At 36.9% G+C, this 23,223-nt stretch overlaps 1 protein-coding gene across 7 annotated transcripts in view; it reads left to right on the forward strand.

The window, feature by feature from the left end:
* Positions 1 to 23,223, forward strand: part of RPS6KC1 (ribosomal protein S6 kinase C1) — a 199,864-nt gene that overhangs the window by 163,827 nt on the left and 12,814 nt on the right. For 5 of the 7 annotated variants that reach the window (XM_012459629.2, XM_064383496.1, XM_064383499.1 and 2 more), the window contains 3 exons: positions 1,896 to 3,491; positions 3,763 to 3,852; positions 23,128 to 23,210. In XM_012459629.2, the coding sequence (XP_012315052.2) occupies positions 1,896 to 3,491; positions 3,763 to 3,852; positions 23,128 to 23,210 (1,769 nt within the window). Of the gene's footprint in view, positions 1 to 1,895; positions 3,492 to 3,762; positions 3,853 to 4,499; positions 9,561 to 23,127; positions 23,211 to 23,223 lie in introns of those variants that run through there. The other 2 variants (XM_021677181.2, XM_064383497.1) reach the window with 2 other exon arrangements.

Below are 23,223 nucleotides of genomic sequence, written 5' to 3' on the forward strand. Positions count from 1 at the left end.
GCATACAAAGATGAAAAAGACTTGGCCCTTTCCTCAAAGTATTCATCATCTGGGAGAATTGAAAGCCACTCAAGTCATTTTATTTGGATTGCATACCAGAATCTTAGTTTTAGGTTCAGGCATTATTGTTAGAGTGCTACAATATAGGTATTTGTGGTAAGAGGAATGTGAGTATTGTTGTCAACAGACTAAAGAATATAGACTCAATGCGTAGCTCCTTTTAAACTTCAGTTGAAATGTGGGGAAATGTGAAACACTGAGTATACTCTCAAGAGGACAGAAAATATTAGCTAAGAAAAAAATGAGAGGAAAAACTAAATGCCATAACGTCCTGTACCACTAACTGTTATTCAAAATGGGGAAGATGATACAAAAATTAGCCAGGCATGGTGGCACACGCCTGTGATCCCAGATACTTGGGTGGCTGAGGCAGGAGGATCACTTGAACCTCGGAGGTGGAGGCTGCAATGAGCTGGGATCCCACCACTGCACTCCAGCCTGGGCTACAGAGTGAGACTCTGTCTCAAAAAAAAAAATTAAATAAATAAGTAAAATAGGGAAGATGGTTCACTAGATTGCTGCTACAAAGAGGTATATGAGAATCTTAGGATTAATGTTATGACAATTAGCCTTTATTGAGCATTTATTCTATGCTGGGTACCATGTGAGGTGCTATATGAATTTATTGAATTTCTTAAAATGAAATGTGAAGTAGGAAGAGGTATTTTCAATGTTTCCATTGACTTTTTTACACATGCAATTGACTGTCAATGGTTATTTTCCTTAAGGTTTAGGTGCCCTTGATACCTAATGCTTAATGATTACACTAAAAATGTGCTGAAAAACTGCCTTCTTTACATGAACAGAGGGATTTATTTTTAACACATTATTCTTAATTTTCATTTTTTTGCAGCTACAATTCTGTCTCCACAAAGTATACTTCTGCAGTTACTGCTTTCAAGATTTCTGGATCAAATTTAATGAATTATTCTTTCTTATAAAACTGTTTCTAGTCACTACTATTATAGCAGATTTTTGATACTTAGCTATAATTTTTTAATGTAAAAATTCTAATTGACAAAAGAGGTTGAGGTGTTTTAATGGTTAAAATAAAACTATGGTGAAAAAATAACTATATAACAAGTATTGCTGGTGAAATACTAGATTTTTTTTCTCTGATTTATATAAAAGTGATTTTTGTGATTTTAGTTTCATAGATATATGTCAGAATACATGGTCAGAATTTCAGTAGCTTGGTTCATTAAGGGATGCCCAATTAATCTTCCTCAATAGCTTTACTTATGTAACATATTAACATGTATGGCGGGGCATAAAAGGGGAAATATATTATTAATATGTCATTAATAAAGGCATAATTATGTACCGCATGCCAAATTCCTCCAATCCTGGACTGGACATTTTCAAAATAGAATAATATTGTTGATTTTTTTCCCCTCATTGTAGTATACAATTTTAAACAGCACTTATTTATGTATTTCCACTTGTCCCAGGGGCCATGCTTGAAAAAATTATATAAACAGAGCAGAACATAATCAGATGTTTCTAAAACTAAATGATATTTAACTTTAGAATTTTAGTTATGAAATTTCATATTAGTATTTGTTATAACTAATTTCTCTTCAAAGGAAGAAATAGGTTGGCATTTAAAAAAATAATTGATTTCAGGAAATATGCTTGAAACCATACTCACCAAGTCAGCAATAACAAGCATTTTATTAAATATGCTTATCTTAAGGCACACTTGATATTAATGGGTATTAGTGACTTGTTTTGATTGACTTTTAAAATAATTTTTGTTTTTCTAATGGCTTAATAAATAACTATTAATTTGGAGCTCTTAATTCTTTTGTTTGTTTTGTTATACTTGTTCACAGGTGGCAAACTGTGGTCATATATCAGTAAATTTCTAAACAGAAGTCCTGAAGAAAGCTTTGACATCAAGGAAGTGAAAAAATCTACACTTGCAAAAGTTCACCTGCAACATCCAGCTTCTAGTCCTCAGGACAGCAGTAGCTTTGAATCCAGAGGAAGCGATGGTGGAAGCATGCTTAAAGCTCTGCCTTTGAAGAGTAGTCTTACTCCAAGTTCTCAAGATGACAGCAACCAGGAAGATGATGGCCCAGATAGCTCTCCAAAATGGCCAGATTCTGGTTCAAGTTCAGAAGAAGAATGTACTACTAGTTATTTAACATTATGCAATGAATATGGGCAAGAAAAGATTGAACCAGGGTCTTTGAATGAGGAGCCCTTCATGAAGACTGAAGGGAATGGTGTTGATACTAAAGCTATTAAAAGCTTCCCAACATACCTTGCTGCTGACAGTGACAGCCCCAGCACACAGCTGAGAGCTCATGAGCTGAAGCTCTTCCCCAACGATGACCCAGAAGCAGTTAGTTCTCCAAGAACATCAGATTCCCTCAGTAGATCAAAAAATAGCCCCATGGAATTCTTTAGGATAGACAGTAAGGATAGTGCAAGCGAACTCCTGGGACTTGACTTTGGAGAAAAATTGTATAGTCTAAAATCAGAACCTTTGAAACAATTCTTTACTCTTCCAGATGGAGACAGTGCATCTAGGAGTTTTAATACTAGTGAAAGCAAGGTAGAGTTTAAAGCTCAGGACACCATTAGCAGGGGCTCAGATGACTCAGTGCCAGTTATTTCATTTAAAGATGCTGCTTTTGATGATGTCAGTGGTACTGATGAAGGAAGACCTGATCTTCTTGTAAATTTACCTGGTGAATTGGAGCCAACAAGAGAAGCTGCAGCAATGGGACCTACTAAGTTTACACAAACTAATATAGGGATAATAGAAAGTAAGCTCTTGGAAACCCCTGATGTTTTATGCCTCAGGCTTAGTGCTGAACAATGCCAAACACATGAGGAGAAAGGCACAGAGGAACTGAGTGATCCCTCTGGGCCCAAATCCCATAGTATAACAGAGAAACACTATGCACAGGAGGATCCCAGGATGTTATTTGTAGCAGCCGTTGATCATAGCAGTTCAGAAGATATGTCTTTGTTACCCAGCTCAGATCCTAAGTTTCAAGGACTTGGAGTGGTTGAATCAGCAGTAACTGCAAAAAACACAGAAGAAAGCTTATTCCATATTTGTAGTCCACTCTCAGGTGCTAATGAATATATTGCAAGCACAGACGCTTTAAAAACAGAAGAAGTATTGCTGTTTACAGATCAAACTGATGATTTGGCTAAAGAGGAACCACCTTCTTTATTCCAGAGAGACTCTGAGACTAAGGGAGAAAGTGGTTTAGTGCTAGAAGGAGACAAGGAAATACATCAGATTTTTGAGGACCTTGATAAAAAATTAGCACTAACCTCCAGGTTTTACATCCCAGAGGGCTGCATTCAAAGATGGGCAGCTGAAATGGTGGTAGCCCTTGATGCTTTACATAGAGAGGGAATTGTGTGCCGCGATTTGAACCCAAACAACATCTTATTGAATGATAGAGGTCAGGAACTTTTGCAAATGCATTTCTTTTTATTCGCTGTTGCTTCCAATTAACTGAGTAGGCGTTTTATCTTGTAATTAGTATCTTCATTTCCTGTCTAGAGCTTCATTATCAGTGCAGCAAATTCACCCCCAGTAATAGCTTCTAGTACTTAATGATGCCATTATTCTTAATGATACTGTTTTTAGCTACAAAAGGAGTAATTACAGTTCACTTCTGCAGAAAATGGAAGAGAAAAATGTTTTGATTTCTCCTGTCGTTTTGTTTTTAGGACACATTCAGCTAACGTATTTTAGCAGGTGGAGTGAGGTTGAAGATTCCTGTGACAGCGATGCCATAGAGAGAATGTACTGTGCCCCAGGTTAGAGCAATCTCCTAAAATGTTTCACTTGAAAGAGTGGTTCGGCAGCTCTCATTTCTTTATATAAAGTTGTATTTTTCACTAGCAGTTTACGTATGTGTTGGATTTGGTTATCTGTTTAACCTTTCAAAAAACAAATTTTGGGGCTAAGCCCGTTAAATAATTCATAGGTATATATGTATGTGTGTGTTTACATATTTATTATTGTTGAATGAGTTTATATCTCACTAAGAACTGCAGTGAATTCTTAGAAATGTCTTAACTTCTTAGTGTTTACAAGGACCTTTAAATAGCCTGACCCTTTTTAGATGCATGATTTTTTTCTTTTCGTTTTTGAGACAGGTCTCAAATCTGTCACATGGGCTGGAGTGCAGTGCTGCTGTTACGGCTTACTACAGCCTCAATTCCTAGGCTCAAGCAGTCCTCCCGCCTCAGCTTCCAAGTAGCTGGGACTACAGGTGGACACCACCATGCCTGGTTAATTTTTTTTAAAGCATTTTTTTTTGTAGAGATGAAGTCTTTCTGTGTTGCCCAGGCTGATCTAGAACTGCTGGGCTCAAGCAATTCTCCCATCTCAGCCTCATAAGTTGCTGGGATTACAGGTGCATGCCACTACTCCTGGCTAATTTAATTTTTTTTTTTTGTAGATACGGGGCCTTGCTGTGTTGCTCAGACTGATCCTGAATTCCTGGCCTCAAGCAATCCTCCCACCCCAGCCCCTGGAATAGCTGGGATTACAGGCGTGAGCCACAGTGCCTGGGAAAATGGAGATTTTTAAAAATGCAATATGATTTTAGTAATGTGCCAACCTAGCATTTTAGAACAAATGTTTTTAGATACAACAGTTTTATCTTACCCTTACTGAATTGTTTTTATTTTTTAAAAATTAATGATTTATTTTATGAGTATTAGATCTTTTACTGACAATTATAGGTAGCATAAACATGTGAATTGCATTTGAGCTGGTTTTTCTCACTCATCAGTGCAGATGGGGCTGTTAAGTTTGTTCACCTTTTGCCTTCCATTTAGCCTCTTTGGATGGCTAGAGTTACTTCACCTGCCACCCCCCTGGCCTTCAAAGGAGTTTGAAGCTGATTTTGTTGACATAATCTGCTTAGTTGTTGATCAATATAGTATTTAATACTTACCAGCTTAACCAGTGTATTGATGCTAACCTTGTTTCTCTGCATAATATGAAGTGATGATCATAAGGATTAAAAGAGCTATATTGTTTCTAGTTACAGCCTTCATTGTTAAGAATTATTTTCGTAGTAGAGAATAGCAGTTTTCCAACCTATAAAATAAATATCCTAAAATGTTCTTGAAAGCAACTATTAGGGTTTTCTTTTCTTTCCTCCTTCTTCCTTCAAATTAAGACTGTTTTTTGTTTCTTCTTAGAGACAGTAGAGCACACCTACATTATTTCTGTCAAGTAGATTATGTGATGCTGTGTTTTGAAATCATATGGATAAAAAATTTCATGTTGAATTCACTTTATTATAGTTACTTGATTAAAAAAACAAATCCTCCCCACTTTCTAATTTGATAAGAAATAACATTTTAGGTTCCAAGGTACTTAGAAATATATTTGTTAATTCTGATGAATTTGAAAGTTTTAGGATCAAATTTAATTTGGAAGTTTTTTTTTGAGTCAAGATTGTTAGATCCTCAAGTGAAGTACAGTAGGAACCATGTAACAAAACCAAACATTTATGGAATATTGTTTAATATTTGTAACTAGCTCCTTATTTCTTACTTTTGTTGTTACTTTCTCTTTTGTCCTGGTTCCTAATAAGTATGCACATTGTTACTTACTGGAAACTCTGTAAGTTTGTACTTCGGCATTCTAGCAGATTATTTTTCTTTATTTTCAAGCAGTCACATTTACTTTAATATCCATAACATGTTGGTATTCTGAGAGTTTTAATATATGTGGAACAGAACCATATTACATTCATCAACAGATATATACTTTCAATTTCCTATACTGAAATACTGAATTTAATACAGATCAGTTTCCAAGTTCTAATTTTTAAGCCTTGTCCCAGAAATTACAATTCTCTTAGTTTACCAGCAGGTGGCAGTCTACCATTAATGGATTTCTGCTGTCCTCTTCCAGGTTGTCCTTCACTAGCATTTGAGAAAAGCTGTAGTCTGAAGAGGTGCTTTGTTGTCATTATTTACATAAAAGAATTGTACTTTCAAGTTTTGTGAGTTTCAAAAGTGTTCTAGTGTTATGGCATGCTTTGAACAATGTGGAAAGGCTTTCCATTCCTTGGGCCTGTTAATTTTACCAACCAGGTAAAAAAAACCAGTAATGGCCTCAACAAAAAAGTAATACCAATGTTCAAATTAAGATGACCTTAAATCTAGAGAATTATAGAACTTGGTTAAGTCTGTGTGCTCTCACCCCTCATTTATAACTTACGGGGAATTGGAGCAAAAATTTGTGAGTTACTGTTTGCCCCAAAAGTTCGTAACAGTGCTACAGATAAATCAAAACTACAAATAGATTTTCCTCTCCTCAAAGGGTGGAAGCAATGATAGTATGTTAATATTTCAATGCTTAAAAATAGAAATCAGTAACTGCATGGGACATAGAGTGTTTAGCCACCTTCGGATATACCCCTAGGAACACTAAGGATTGAAGTAATTCCTTCTCACATGATCCCCTCCCTCTTACTTCCCAGGTCTAAGCAGCTGATGTTTGGTTAGAAAGTAAAGTTGTCACAAGATTATGATGAGAGCGACTCACTTCTGTTTAAACAGTATGCACCCTCTACCCCTGCCACTTCACCTCCTGGGAATCCTTATCACATGTTTGTCCTGAAAACATTATCCACCTGCCCTGTACTTTATAATAGCAGCAGTGTATCCTTTTATCTTGTGGATGATGTGCCTTTATATTTTGAGAAAAATTTCCAGTAACAGATTTGATTTGCATGGACAGAAACTTGAGCAAATGCCAAACTAGCAGGGGGGCCATTATTCTGCTCTATAAATAAGTTTAAAAAAGAAAAAACACACACAGAAACCTGTGAATCAACATGTTTTGGTTTAATTGAGGGGAAAAGCGAGACAGATAAATTTTGAAATGCAAATGATCACCTTCTGTTATTTAAGTATAGTTTCTGCCAACTTTGTGATCTTAGATTTTAAAAAGTCATAATTATTTCAACAATGTAAACGCCCAAGGATGTCCAAGATTCGCAAGTTTCTATAACAAAATGGAGAACTTTTTTGAAAGTTGCCACTTTTTTTATATTAAAGAAAACAAATCCAACAACAAAAAGACAAAAACCATGGAGCTTTCTCTGTCTACATCTGTGAAAAAGCCAGCGCATAAATGGCTGCAGCTGCAGACCCATCAAGAGGGTCTTGAGAATACGAATTCACTGATCAAACCCAGCCCTGTTTTCAAAGTAGAAGCCATTCCTTTTAGGTTCACTTTGTATCCTTAGATTATCTAGGATGATTCTCTAGAAAGGTTTTATTTTAAATAAACATCATTCATGGTAAATGGGTTCCTTTCATACCACAGAAACATAGAATGGAGTTCAGGAAGAGAAAAAGCAAAAGAAATAGTCCACAAAGTAGGAACAGATTGTATAGCATGACAATATAAATATAACACTGTCTAGTTTCCACATTAGGAGACTTGTAGATACTTTATTAGGATACTTTTACTTAGGTTCTTCTATTTTTTTTTTGTTGTGAGAGATTAGAGAATAAAAACTGGAGTAAATTGGTTATTTTTCTCCAGATGACTTTCTTGTGGTTACTCTGATTTTATATCGTTTTACACATATACACAAAAATTTTAGCCAAAGGATTTTATGTACTTTATCATTTGATCTATTAACGTATGAAAATAAAGAATAAACTTTTGTTTATAGTGTTTTAAGTATAAAGGAGAAATAAAATTTCAAGAAGATATTTTTTCTTACCACTTTTTTCCTTAGATTTTATTATTCAAAAACAGCTAGAAAATAGAACCTGTACTACTAAGCATATAAAATACAAACCACAACAACAAAAACACGTGAGTCTGAGGTGGGAGTATTGCTTGAGGCTGAGTTTGAAACTGCAGTGTGTGATGATCATGCCTGTGAATAGCTACTGCACTCCAGCCTGGGCAACATAGCAAGACCTTGTCTCTTAAACAAAAATACAAGAAAATGATATTTGAAAGTTTAATATATGATCTGAGACAAGTGTGTAAAATTATTTGTGTTAACCTAATATAATCATTCAGGTTTCTCATTCTAGTCTTGTTGATACGGTATCCTATCAATGTGAGTTCTTCACTTTTATTTTCTGCCCCATTATGAGTCTTTAATTTTAAATGCTTGAAATTTACATTGATATTTGTCATTGAATACTTTTCAGACTTGAGAATTTATAGGTGAATATGTGTGTAAATTGAAGAAGTCCAAAATGGCTTTTCACTGCCGCCCAATCTCCACGCTCCCAGATGTCAAATGATAGCTTTGCTTCCTCTCTTAGGCGATTTCACACTTGGAAACAGCTCACAGCTGACGGTGAAAAGTGAAACAGAAAAATCATGCTGAAAACTATCTGTAAAAATTCAGTTTTAGAGCATGCCATTTATCGACTACCTTTCTTTGCTCTTCTAGCCTGACTTTATCCAATAATCCATGAATATATTTTGGGGAGTAGTTTCCCTGCCTTTCTCCATAAACGTGCTTCCCATGCCATTCGTTTCTTTTCAGGCATGGAGCTCTGTGTAATAGTTGTGTATCTGATAATTAAAACTAGGACTCAGACTGTGGATGGTTTAACATATCTTGAGGCTATCAGAAGTTTTTAAGATTTAGAACATTTAGACGGAATTGAGAACTTCCAAACCTGCATATTTGTCGCAGCTCAGGGGACAATCATTGCTAGACCTCGGGAAATTTATTTAAGACTTTCTAGGCCTCAATTTAAGAGTAGTAAAATAGATTAGTTGGGTATAAATAAAATCACAGATGGCAGATCATCAGACATCCTCCTTAAACAAAATGTAGTCAAAATTGAAGTTTGTCTTATTAAGGCAGGAATTTCCCCTCAAGGGTAAATATTGATTTCTTTTCTTTCTTTTTTCTTTTTTTTTTTTTTTTTTAAAGATGGGGTTTCACCATGATGGCCAGGCTGGTCTTGAACTCCTGACCTCAGGTGATCCACCCATCTTGGCCTCCCAAAGTGCTAGGATTACAGGCGTGAGCCACTGCGCCCGGCCCTAAATATTGATTTCTTATCTAATGTTAGTAGAGTTAAAAAATCATCTCATTTGAAGGACCTTCTGAGTATATATTTTTTACTCATTTATGGAGTTTGTGCGTGAAGTATATCATGTGGAAATAAGGGATTTATGGAGAATACTTTCATTTAGTGGAATGAAGCCAAAACAACTTTTGTTTGGGGTGAAAGCTGAATGTCAAGATTCTCTCTCTCTCTCTTTTTTTTCTTTTTTAACTTAGTATCACTGTGGAAGAATGTCAAGATTCTCAACAAACAAAATTGTTTAAAGAAGAAAGAATTATTTAGATATGAGAATTTATGGGACCTGGATAACTTCAACAAACATGAGAAATCTAATTTTAAGAATATGAGATTGATACAGAAAGCAAATAAATATAGATGTGTATTTCAAAATAATGACATAACCAGGAGATATGACTTTTTTTCCTAAAACAGAAAGAAGGTGGTAGCAAGAGGGAACTTCAGAAATAATTTTGAGCAAAATATTTATGGTTAATATTTAAATATTATGTTTCAGACAGTAACTGTTTGATTTACTCTTAAGCAAAGCTTCAGCAATAACTAGCCCTCTTGTACATAGTATTTTAACGTTTTCCTTGAATGATTAGCAAGTATGTTTAGTCCTCTGCCCTCAGTTCTTATTGTCATAAAAATCAAATCTATTTCTTCTTCAGGGGAACCAGTAAATTTTTCAGTTTTCCCTAGAGTAGTGAGACTTTTCCACTGAAGAAAATTTCTTGATACACCTCACGTCTGTATATCCATGAAGCTTGTGACATGAGTATAGAGTATAAGCAAAAAAGGCTTCAAGTTAACAAGTCTTACCTTGTCTAGGTAAGGCCCTTATGATGCAAAGAAGATTAAAGGATCACTTTAGGAGAACTTGAGGGTCTGGAACCCTGGAATCCCTGGGCCAGTCACCGTCACATCTTGGTTAAGGTTGCTCCGTATTGAAACAGAGTATTCTGAAATCATGATTCTCTTACCAGACCAGAATGTGATTTCTCTCTAGTGGTGAGAATGAGACAAAGTAAGAGCAAAGAGTTCAGTCCCTGTTATTTGGCATCTTAGTGAATGACACATTAACACATCCCAAGAGAAGTTCAATGAATTGATAATGTTTTGACACAGAAAAGGTGAAAAACAATATCTCCGTACATTTCATAATGCCACCTGATATTTGGAGTGGAGGGTTTATGTCAAGCTGTAGATTAGATTATTAAAATTCAGTTAATTTTAACCTTTTATTTACACCAAACCTTTTCTTGATGATCTTGGGCAAATTTCTTTTTCAGAAGAGGAACATAAGACTAGATAGAATTTTAAGTATTAGCTACAGTATAATGCTTTTTATTTTTCATATGTCAGTGGACTTTTGTCAACTGTTGAGTAATTGGCCTCACTATTGCATTATTATAAAGAAGAAAATGAACTGTCTTTTGCCTCTGATATTTAACAAAGATGTAATGCTGAGTCTTAAACATTATATACCAGAGCAATTGGCTAACTACTTTTATCAAATCGTCAGTTTCTGTATCCTGTCAAATTTTGTAAATTTTAATTTCCTTTAGGTTACCAGGACTTATTCCTTCTAAGCAGTTCTTCACAAATTCTTCCTTCAAATAAATGTTTAAAAATGCTAAGGTTTTTAAAAATGAATGAGGATTAGGCAAGTAGGATTTCTGAAGCTTCTTTAGTAGCAGTGCATGTAGCTCTCTGCCTAATACAGCAGCAGAGCAGCAGAGAGAGAAAGAAAGAGAGAGAGAGAGAGAGTGCGAGCGAGTGAGCTATGCCTGTCATTCTCACAATTTTCAGTTAGCCTTTTTCTCATCAATCAACTGTAATGGCTTTGGTTGGGTAACACTGTGACACCCAATGGCTATTCAGAATGGAGTTGTTGTGATATGATCAATGGAAAATGGAGCATGCTGTTGGTTTTTTTCCTACTAGAAATACGGGGTGAGAGAGTAAGCAAGATTGTATAGAGCTCAGAATTATCATTATAATCAGTCAACCAGAAGTCATGTGGTAGTTACCTGTTTCTTATTTTATCTCACAAGAAAACCGTATAGTAATGATACCTATGAACTCCTTTGAACAAGTAATTCTTGGCTCTGGAGTGCTGAATCAAGTGAAATTAAAGAGTTTTGACTCAAGTTGTACAGATAATTGCAGGAAAGCTCAGAACATGGTTGCCAGGTCACCACGACAACAAGAAATTCAGAGCTAGGTAGTGGGAGAAAAGCGGAATTAGATATGTAGCCAAGCCTAGCCTGAAGTAGCTGAGTGTGGTCTGTACTCACATCCCGTTCCCCACAATACAGCAGGCCCAGGGGTTCAGGTAATTGAATTACCTAAAAACCAACTGAATAAATAATGAGGTGGTGGCAGGAAGCGAGGCTAGAGACTGAGATGAGCCAAAACAGCGAATGTGTATATAGGGTGGAGCAGCACCACATGTCCCTGTCACCTTGCGGCACTGTGAGAAGAGCAGGGCCCCAGCTGCTACAGACTCCTCTCTCTGGAAAGTGCCAGTCTCTGTCATTGGTCTTCTCTGGAAAATAGGCTAATTAGAGTAATGTGATCGCAGGAACTTTCAAACAGTTCATATACCCTGCTCAACAAATACAGCATTTGAATACGCAATTGAGTACAATGTTGGAGGACTTTATGGAATATAGAATGGATAATTAGGCAGTCAATGTTTTCTGAAATAGTATAAAATAAGAAAAAAGGAGCAAAATGCCCATTTGAAAGGATGGGCTAGCAAATGAAAATTCCAGGCTCTAGTTAGTCTATCACCTAAGAATGCAGATCTGCCTCAGAGATGTGTGAGACTGTAGGGAAGTTTCTTCTGTCTAATGTGACTCATTTCAAATACAAGGCAATGGTGAACAGCTTTGCTCCTTTGAGCTTGTATACTTTAAGCTATTAAACTTTGATATTTTAGTTTATAACTATTAAGAGGACCATTCCAAACCTGGAATTAAAATGAAATTTTATTCTTATAGTTGCTATGGCTTTTAGTTTTGCTTTTGTTGTAACATTTTCTACTGTCATACACAAAAACTTAAAAAAAATTGACTCTATAGCTAAAATAATACCCCAGCTAGGTAGCATAGTTGTCCTACAATGTACTTAAATGAGTTTGTTTTTGATAACCTTTAAAAAATATTTCTAATTGATACAAATGATCTCACCAGCCCACCAGCAAGGTATTATAGCCAGCTTACAAATTTGTGGCACATTTTATGGAACGAGGTGCCTAAATTCCTTTAATTGAACAGTGACAGAAAAAATCCTTGAGTTATCTCCCAGTCCTGCCTTCTTTATTCCCCCAGGGTTTTTCAGGCTTCTCTTCTCTCTCCTCTTCTCGTCTCCTCCTCTCTTCTCTCTTCTCCTCTTCTTTCTTCTCCCTTCTTCTCCCTTCTCCCTTCCCTTCCCTTCTGTCTCCCCTCCCCTCCCCTCCTCTCCCCTTCCCTCTTTTTCTCTTTTCACAGTCTTGCTCTGTCACCCAGGCCAGATGGGGTGATCTCAGCTCACTGCCACCTCCACCTCCACCTCCACCTCCACCTCCTGGGTTCAAGCAGTTCTTCTGCCTCAGTCTCCCAAGTAGCTGGGATTATAGGTACCCACAACCATGCCCGGCTAATTTTTTGTATTTTTAGTAGAGACAGAGTTTCGCTATGTTGGCCAGTCTCTTCTTGAACTTGTGACCTCAGGGGATCTAACCGCCTGGGTCTCCCAAAGTGCTGGGATTACAGGCATGAGCCACCGCACCCGGCCCAGCTTTCTTTTCTTGATGTAGCACACGCCACCTATGCTAGAGCAAATTGTACCATCCAGAGGCAGTCATTGTGCTCTGCATGGGGAGCGTTGGAAGGTGTCCATTCCACCACCTGAGTTTAGGCTGCCTTCATCTCTTGCTTGGAATAGTGTAGTCAGCTGACTGGCCTCCACTCTTAACCCTCTAATCATTGTTTCTTCCTGCAGCTGAGTATGCTTTAGATAATGTTTTAAACTTTTTAGCCCACAAGTTGTAGGATTGCGAAAGGACTTGATGTAGATCTGCACGCTGAATGGAACTTAAAACGAATGTGATGAAGGCTTTGGAGGTGCTTTGAATGCCTTGAATGGACATTGCTACAAAATACAAGATTGATATATTTATTCAACAAACATTTATTAAATGCCCCCTGCATCCCAGGCAATGTGCCTGGGAACCAGAAATAAAAGACATAATTGGTATAATATTGACGGTTCCATCTGAAGATTTACATGAAAAGGAGTCTACCCAAACAGAAGAAATATACAGTTGGTTAACTAGGATGTTAATAGACCTTTATAGGTGAATAGTTGTGTTTATAGAATGGTAATTTTCTGAGCTAACAAAAGACGTGATTAGCTGTCCCCCATCCCACAGTTTAGTTCCATATATTGTTGGATACAAAAAATGCTTTCTTCTGTATTTCTTTCTCTTTGCTCTTTAGTTATCAGCTGCAGTGAAAGACTAATGCTCAGCCCCTGCATAGAAAATCTTTATACACAGCAAGAGCTGGTGAGAGAAATTGACTAGGATTTTGTAATTCTAGTCCCTTTCAATTAGCAACAGATGCTGCGGGGAAAGATTGTCTGTGTAGGAACACAGTACTAATGTTTCTGTGCCCTAGCTGACATGGAATGCTCATTGCAAAAGAAAGATGTTCTTTTCCTTGGTCGAAGTTGTCATTAATGACAGATTAGATTTTTGTTTAACCTTTCTCTACTCCTAAGTCCATTAATGAAGTCTGACTCCCTTGGAAGAAAGTTAAATTCTTGACCAATTGTAGCAGCATTTCTACTTAATAATCTTATTGAACACTTAAAGAATTTATAGAAAGTTTAGACATTCCAGTTTTCTGATACATAAAGGTATACATTGTGCTTAATGTTAAGGTTTATAAGAATTTGCCTCATGACATAATCATTGAAAAAGAAAAAAAAAAAAACTTTGCATTTGTTATGTTGTCTGATTTACCAGGGATCTTTCTTTGATCCTAGAGGTTAATATATTTTTGTTACTTATGTTCCCCACCCCCACAAAGAGAGCTTTGGAATCCTTAAGATCAAATATTCAAAGTGAAAATTTTTTATTATTTTGAGAAAAAAATCCTGTGGCATTAAAAACGGTTTCTCTTCCTCCTTCCCTAGTGTATGTACTACTGATTATCGTTTTAATGTATTGTATGAGTCTGTGGCTTTAAAATTGGCCTGTCATTCTGATATTTGGATAAAGTGTTATGTTATTTATGTGACAAATTCTTCCAGCATCTAACTGTTGGTTTAATTTGAGTATTACATAAACACTTTATTTACAATGATTGCTGCTTTTTAATTAAATTTTATATGACTTCTTAATAACAGTTCCACAGTTGCTATAACTTTGAGAGTGAAAAGAGTTGAGGCTGTTAAGATTCTATTCATTTAAAAAAACCTAGTTAAGAAAAATAGTGTAGAAATTCTAAATTACAATAGAATTTCTTTATAAGTGAAATTCTCTTTTAAGAAGATTCTGAACATACTATATTTCCTGCTGTATCACGGGGAGGGAAGATAGCAACAACAAACATATTGCCAGAGGGAGGTTATGGACTTGTCTCTGGGAATTTTTGGAAAGGGGATGGGTAGCTATATTGTTAGTGAAGGTAAGGTGAAGAATGAGATGACCTATGTGGAATCTCCTTTAGTGGAAAAGCCAGGGAAGTGAAACAAATGGCCTCACCAGTCTGAAGGTGTGTCTCAACACATATCTGTAAATGTGGAATATCAGATTACCCTAGTAAGCATTTTAACAGTGTGATGTCTTTTAAAGAAAAGTAACTTCTGAATTTGGGATGTTGAAGGCCCCACAATTACTTAAAATGCAAGATGATTCATCTTCATAAAACTTTATAGAAACATTTTCATTTAAAGCTTGAGTTTCACTTGCGGTTTCTAGTTTTCTCGATTTTCTATACAATTTCCAGCATGATGTTAGATCTGTCTTTGGTTATTTTTGCATATGTCTTTGACAAATCCATGCAGTTTAAATTGCATAGTCTTAAAAGGCAGGGCCTACATGCTTAGGTAAGCATGTGTCATAAAGCATACATCATGATTTTAGTATGTTGGAATCACATAGTCTCTCCAATGTCTTTCTGACTTCCTCAAGTCTGCCTGTGGTTCTTCTTTCCCTTCCCTTCCCATACATATATCTTATGGTTGTCTTGAGTCCACGCTTTCTGCTTTTTTGCTCCTTTACTTTTCAGGAGCTAAGCTTATTATAGTTGCAGTTCTGGATTTAGGGTAAACATTATTATTTTGGCTGTAAGAGGGAGACTTGGAAGACTCTGAATATCATAAGGACTATAAAACTTGGTTATTCTCTTTTTTTTTGCAAGCTCTTTGGCAATATGGGCTACCAAGACAGCATTATTTTTCTAAAAAACATCTATCTTATTGAAGAGTGTTCTGTGAGTTGTCAAACATGAGTAAAGCAAAGGTGGGCAAAGCACATTTTATGTTGTGATATTTTTGTTTTATTTAATCTTTATTCACTTGTGAAATATGATAGTTTGAATCATTAGTATGAATCAGTAAGATTCTATATTGTAGTTAGAATATCAGAATTGATAGTACTGAAGAGAAAGTTCTAGAATTTTACTAAACAGTTTGCACATGTTTGATGTCCTTAAAAATTTATGGATGAGTTGAAATCTAATCAGGAGCTGATTCTGTGTCTCCATTACATTAAAAGATGATAATGATTAGATTTAGTGACCCTGATTCATTTCACTTACCAACAGGTAATTAGTCTTCTAGGGAAAGAGAGGAGTGGCTGTGTAGAAAAAGGGGAAAAGGAAGAAGATTGAGGAATGCTTGCTCATCTTAGCATAATCCACTCTTTGGCCATCTTAGGTTAATGAAGGGAGAAGAAGTTGTGAGAAAGGCTCATGAGTGCCTTTGAAAATGCTTTCAGGATCATAAAATTACAGATTATAAGAGGTTGAAAGAATGTTAGCGGTCTTGCTGTTCTCATTTTCAGAGACGCATAGTGATATGCTCAGCCAAGCTCAAACAGCAGCATAACAGAGCCCTGGCAATATATCTGTTTGACTTAAGGACAAAAATCCAGGATTCTTTAATATCACCATCTCTTCTTAAGTTTTTGTGGGAATAAACTAAGAAATTGTTTTCTGAGGGAATAGTTTTTATTTTTCTCTGATCACGTTTCTTAATGCCTGTAGTGTGCCACTGTACTTGTGGAGAATAAGGGTACTGTTTTACCAAGCCTAGAAATTGCAATTATAGAATGTTGTGGTAGGGAATGGGGCATGTCCAGAAACTTAACACCTTGTGTTTTATAGGAAAAATGTTTTGAAAATTGGCAAAAAACGTAGTAGAATTTATCCTTTAAAATATTTTTCTAGGCCAGACATGGTAGCTCATGTCTGTAATCCCAGCACTTTGGGAGGCCAAGGTGGAAGAATTACTTGAGCCCAGGAGTTTGAGAGCAGCCTGAACAACATGGTGAAATCCTCTGTCTACAAAAAATAAAACTAAAAATTAGCCAGCTATGGTTGTGCATGCCTGTGGTCCCAGCTACTTGGGAGGCTGAGGCGGGAGGATTGCTTGAGCCCAGGAGGTTGAGGCTGCAGTGAGCCATCATCCTGCCACTGCACTCCAGCCTGTGAAGAATGAGAACCTGTCTTAAAAAAAAAAAAACAGAAAAGAAAAAACAAAATGTTTTTCTGCTTGTGTTCAGAGATTTTTCAAATTCGAGATAGGAGTTAAAGGGGATTTCTCAACTTCACTGTGTTATTCTTTTAAAATAGCCTCAGAGACTTGGTATTTCTTTTCATTCTCTATTTTTGACTTTAGGCACCTACACCTGATGTCTGTAGTAACTATCATGTCACTTTATGTATAAATCATTGTCCTTGGTTTATGCTTAGACTTTTTATGTAGATTTTACAAGTAAAGTAGTTTTAGAGTAATGGTTTTTGACAGCCACACAATGTCAGGCTTCTTTTTTGGCAATACAGTTTCAGTGTATATCTTAAGATTTTTAATCTAAGAATTAGTGATATTTAAGGATGTTAAAAGGGCAAGCAAATAAAGTTCTTTGTTCTGATAATTGAAAAAAAATTTTTTTTCTGTTTTAACACCTATAAAGAAGAAATTGTACAAGTACTTACCGTCACCTGTTCTAATAGTTAAGCTTCCTAGCTGTTAGGAAGTTCTTCTTCATATCTTACCTAAATACAGAACTCTTTGTTGTAGCTTAGAGTCGTGTATGAAAATCAAGGACAGTTGGTCATGATATCAATTTCACATTAATTAATGAATCCCTGCTTGGTATAAAGTCATTTTGAACCGTTTCAAGCTGCATTGTTAAGGGGATGGACTTAAAAATTGTTCAGTGTCTTCTTTCCTGGTTTCCATGAAAAACCAATTTACCTTTTTACAGTTCTTATCCTTCTCTACTACTACTTTAAAGATGACATTCAACCTAGCTGTGCCTTCATGGTTTCAGAAGCAGTTTGTCTTAGATGGGACCAGCAGTCTCCTTAGGGCTAAGTGCTTTTAGAAAGCTGAATTAATCATATCCAAGAGGAGGAAGGAAAGAAGGTCAATGAGGAGGAAATGAAGCAGGCTGTCTGTGGAAGAGAGAAGAGATGAAGATCCAGGAAATAGAAAAAGAAACGGGGAGTGAAGGAGGTAGACCACGGTTGACAGCACTAAAGTGTCTCCGGTAGTTATCTCAGGTGCCACTTGGTGTCCTGGACTAGCTAGCAAGCCCACTGAAGAGTGGAAATGTAAGTAAGCTTTGCAGAGGTGTCCAATCTTTTGGCTTCCCTGGGCCACGTTGGAAGAATTGTCTTGGGCCACATAAAATACACTAACACTAATGACAGCTGATGAGCTTAAAAAAGAAGTCTCCAAAAAATCTCATAATGTTTTAAGAAAGTTTACGAATTTGCATTGGGTGGCATTCAGAGCCCTCCTGGGCTGCACACGGCCCACAGGCTGTGGGTTGCATAGGCTTCCTTTAGGGGATTTTTAGATCTCTTGCTGCAGTCTCTGTTAACTCCCATTCAGGTTGGGGTTCATCAGACACTGTGGCAATCCACATTTGAAGCAGTACATTGGTCCTTATTTACTAGAGATTTCAAAGCAGCATAAAGCCAGTAAACCTAGTTCTTACACTCCTCAGTTGAGCAAGTTTACAGAAACCAATAAAGTAATCCACCTTGTGTGTCTCATAAAGAGCCTCTCACATTTTTCTGCTTATGTACTTGACTGTAGAGGTGATGTGAAATGAGTATCCCAGGGGACAAGTGAAATATGATTCTGAGGTTTCTCTGAAGTCTTTTTATTTTGCAAATCCATGCAAATTTTACATTGTGTTCTGTAATAGGTCTGTTTCTTTTAAAAAATAGTAATAGTAAAACAATACTCCATCCCCTCCCTGCATACGAAAGTCTTTGAGGCTCAGGAATATGGACTGTGCTTATCTTGTGGCTTCAAGCACTCCCCCTATGCCTCCCCACTAACATATTTCATCTGGGGTGGACATTCCTCCCAGTAGTGTGGAAAACAAACATAGCATGTAGCTTTCGAGGATCTGGGCTACATTGTTGATGGCACTTTGGCCCTTTTGCTGAATTTAAAAGGCACCTTTATAAATATGTTAGCCATTGATTAGGCAGACCCATCTCAGCAGTCCTCTGCTCAGTTTTAACAGGGAACCTCATGAACAGAGACTTAGAATGTGGCTTCAGTCTAGAGCTCCTGAGCACATGCTGTTAGACCCTATAAACCATCTCATTAACTTTTACATTTCTCTAAGCTAACTGGATCAGATGTCCTGCTTCTTCCTGGACACACAAATACGATATTCTCTCCCAGAGTCACCATGCCCAAATTAGTTCTTCCATAAGGTTGTTTAGAAATTGCAAATAGTTCTTGTAAAGTGTTAAACATGGTTTCTTACATGTAGTGAGCGGTCAGGAAATGGTAGCTGCTATTTTATTATTGCTACGATCATTATTGCAGTGTGTATCTACTGTGAACAAAGCAACATTCTAAATGGAAAGTAAAGCTGGTTGGTGGCACATTCAGAACTGATGGTTGACCGATAACTTTGGATCTTGAATTGTAAATGCATAAAACTTTTTTTTTTTTGAGACAGAGTCGCACTCTGTTGCCCAGGCTGGAGTGCAGTGGTGCAATCTCAGCTCACTGCAACCCTTGCTTTCTGGTTCAAGCAATTCTCCTGTCTCAGCCTCTAAAAGTAGCTGGGACTACAGGCACACACCACCACACCCAGCTAATTTTTGTATTTTTAGTCGAGATGGGGTTTCACCATGTTGGCCAGGCTGGTCTCGAACTCCTGACCTCAGGTGATCCTTATAATACTAAGAAATATACACTGCTTGTGATATGATTAAAGAAAATGGATTAAATGAAATTCTTGAACAAAAGGATACTTAAGAAATAAAATCACTAACCACATTAGTGAGAAAACTGATTTTAGCTTCACATTATTTAACAGTGTGGCCAACGCGTAGAATTCTGTGGAGGAATAGTGCCTAGTACAGTGCCTAGTTTGTGCTGCTTCACGTATGTTGGTTGAATGAATTCGATAGGTTGAGACCTTATTATGGAGGCCGAATTGTATATTCAGACCTAATTAAGCAAGAAGTTTGAATGTTATCTAATGGTCAGTGAGAATTTTGAGCAGGGACATGATGTAATTCATCGCTTGCTGTGACTGGAAGTAAATGTACAAAAGGTTACATTTTATGATAGAACTGTGATAAATTTCCCTATTACTTTCCTAACATTTCTAAGAACACACACCCTTTCTAAAGTCTAAGAGTATACTTCCAGAGGTGATAGTGGCTCCCTGTGAAATGGGGAATGGGGGTGAGGGCAATATATTTGATCTGGAAAGGGTAGCATATGTACTTTGAAAGAGAGCACTCAGGGATATGTCCTTCATGAGTTTCACTATTTTAGAGAATCCTTGAGTATCAAATCATAGAATTTAAAGCTAAAGTTGACCTAGAGACCTTCAGCTCTAACCCTCATGTTACAGATGAGGTCAAGTGAATTCCTTGACTCAACCTAGGACTTCTGATTCCATGTTCTTTCTCATGCATTAAAGTTATGGAAAAAAATATGCAGATGAACAGGGTTTAAAGCTGAAGTTAACCTAGAGATCCTCAGCTATAACCCTCATGCTATAGATGAGATCAAGTGAATTCCTTGACTCAACCTAGGACTCCCGATTCCAAATTCTTTCTCATGCATTAAAGTTGTGGAAAAAACTATCCAGATGAACAGAAGAGAGGAGTGGTTTACATAGTTTTGTCTTCTCTGCTCCAGAGTAACTTTTCCAACAAACCTGAATGTTTTCATATCATCTTGCTGTACTTTAAAAATTTGTGACAATTACATATTCATGTAGATAATAAAAAAACTCACCAGCCGGGCATAGTGGCTCATGCTTGTAATCCCAGTACTTTGGCAGGCTGAGGCAGGTGGATAACTTGAGCTCAGGAGTTTGAGACCACCCAGGGCAACATGGTGAAACTCTGCCTCTACTAAAAATAAAAAATAAAAATAAAAAACTGAGTGTCTCTGCTCACTGCAACCTTTGCCTCTGGGGCTCAAGTGATTCTCCTGCCTCAGTCCCAACTACTTCTGGACTTCTTCGGGATATTTACTACTGATTCTCATTTTAATGTATTGTATGCCTCTGTGGCTTTAAAATTGGGCTGTCATTCTGATATTTGGATAAAGTCTTGTCATTTATGTGACAAATTCTTCCAGCATCTAACTGTTGGTTTAATTTGAGTATTCCATAAACACTTTATTTACAATGATTGCTGCTTGTCAACTACTTGGGAAGCTGAGGCAGGAGAATCACTGGAGCCCCAGAGGTGAAGGTTGCAGTGAGCCAAGATTGTGCCACTGCACTCCAGCTTGGGCTACAGAGTGAGACTCCGACTCAAAAAAAAAAAAAACAACTCACCATCCCAGAGGCAAATCAGTAAAACATCTTGTTATATGTTCTTACCAGTCTTTTTAGTAAATGTGTACTTTTAAAATTAGAATTGTATTTTATAGCTTTTTAAGAAACATTATATATACAAACATTCACTTAAGTATATGTAGGTGTTATTTTATTTTATTTTTTGAGATGGAGTTTTGCTCTTGTTGCGCAGGCTGGAGTGTGTGCAATGGCGTGATCTCAGCTCACTCCAACCTCTTGACTCCTAGATTCCAGTGATTCTCCTGCCTCAGCCTCCCGAGTAGCTGGGGTTACAGGCACCCACCACCATGCCCAGCTAATTTTTGTATTTTTAGTAGAGATGGGGCTTCACCACGTTGGCCAGGCTGGTCTTGAACTCCTGGCCTCGGCCTCCCAAAGTCTGGGATTACAGGTGTAAGCCACCCTTTTTAAAATGGTTCTGTAATAGTAATCCGTCATACAGATGTGCCACAACATATATGATTAAATCTCTATTGTTAGGTAGTTATCAATTTTTCAAACAAGCAAGTATTTTATAAATACAAATAGTTCTAAGAAAATTAGGAGGCTTTGAGTCATTCATATACTAGTTTGAATTAGTTAATATCTGGTTTCTTTTTATTACCTAGTTGAGAGGTGGTTGGAGAGCTAGTTGGAGAATGGAAACTGATTTGGCATGAAGCACTTCAGGAAGAGGGTGGGCTGGGGAAGGGCTGTGAAGGGGTAGAGTTCTATATAGTTCTATATAGGCTGTTTGAACCTCAGAAAAAGGGATGTAGAAAAAGTTTGCTGAATGGAGTAATTTCAGTGTTTTGCATAGTAATGGCTCTTTTCTTTTTCTGGTACATATAACCTTTGCTTTAAAACTGTTGCTCACGCTATTTTGTGAGTTTGGGGATTCTCCCACCCAAGTAGATTGACCAAGCATTGGTTAAAAGGCTGGACACCTGAGTACCCCTTACATGTTTTACTTTCCAAGTTCCAACCTAACTGCTTATAAACTTCTGAAAATAGTTATGAATTGTGGGTTACCTATAGTCGAATTGTAGGGTTTTTTTTTTTCAGTCAAACAGAAATGAAAGGGCAGATATTGGCAAGGCTTAGGGACTAATTTAATGCCATTAGGAAAGCACAACTTAAGGGCTGAAAGCCTCAAAAAAAATAAAAAAACTGATGAAATGAGGAGTTGGTGCTGATTTGTACAGGAACCTGAAAGACGACACCTAAAAACTCAAATTACATTTCAGGAACTTATGCTGGCAAGAGATAGGGATAACACAGATAAAAGTGTAATTTGTAGATATTCTGAAATCCCTTATCTTACCCAGTAGTTTCAGTTGTGGCTTAAAACAATGTATCTATCTGTACTTTAGCAAAATGGGTGGATTTGCATCTCACATGCTCCTCCTTTGGTTGAAAACAATTGATTACATAGGAGAGGGAGGATGATACTATAAGTCTTCGTTCTGCCACAATATGACATTGGACAAGGTATTTCATTTCTCTGGTTTCTAACCTGCAAGTAAAAGGATAATTAATACTGGTTTAGATAATTTTTAAAGTTCCTTCAGAACCTGAAGAGTCTATTTCTAAAACAAAAAAAATCTCTCATGAGGTAGAATTGGCTATACTTTCTCAAATTTAAAAAATTAAGCAAAATGCTGATCTAGTAGGTTCATGTAACTTTTAAGTAAAACATCTTGAAGGTGTCCCTCTATCAACTGAAGAACAAATGTCTCAGTTTAATATATGACTGCATCAAAAAAAAAAAAAAATGCAACCACAGTAGGTGACCAAAGGGATAAGTAACTTTCAGGAATTTTGAAAGCCCAGTAGTATTTAGTATATGCTCTCTCAGCATTATAAAGGTCACCTTGCTAATACATGTTAATTTTGAAAGTTTAATTGACCTTTGGAATTTTAATATCAACCTTTTTTGGTGTGTTTAGAGGTTGGAGCAATCACTGAAGAAACTGAAGCCTGTGATTGGTGGAGTTTGGGTGCTGTCCTCTTTGAACTTCTCACTGGCAAGGTAAGCAGTGACC

This window comes from Aotus nancymaae, unplaced genomic scaffold (assembly GCF_030222135.1).
Source record: "Aotus nancymaae isolate 86718 unplaced genomic scaffold, 86718_ANA_hifiasm-v0.15.2.pri h1tg000032l_0, whole genome shotgun sequence".
Taxonomy (NCBI): Eukaryota; Metazoa; Chordata; class Mammalia; order Primates; family Aotidae; genus Aotus; species Aotus nancymaae.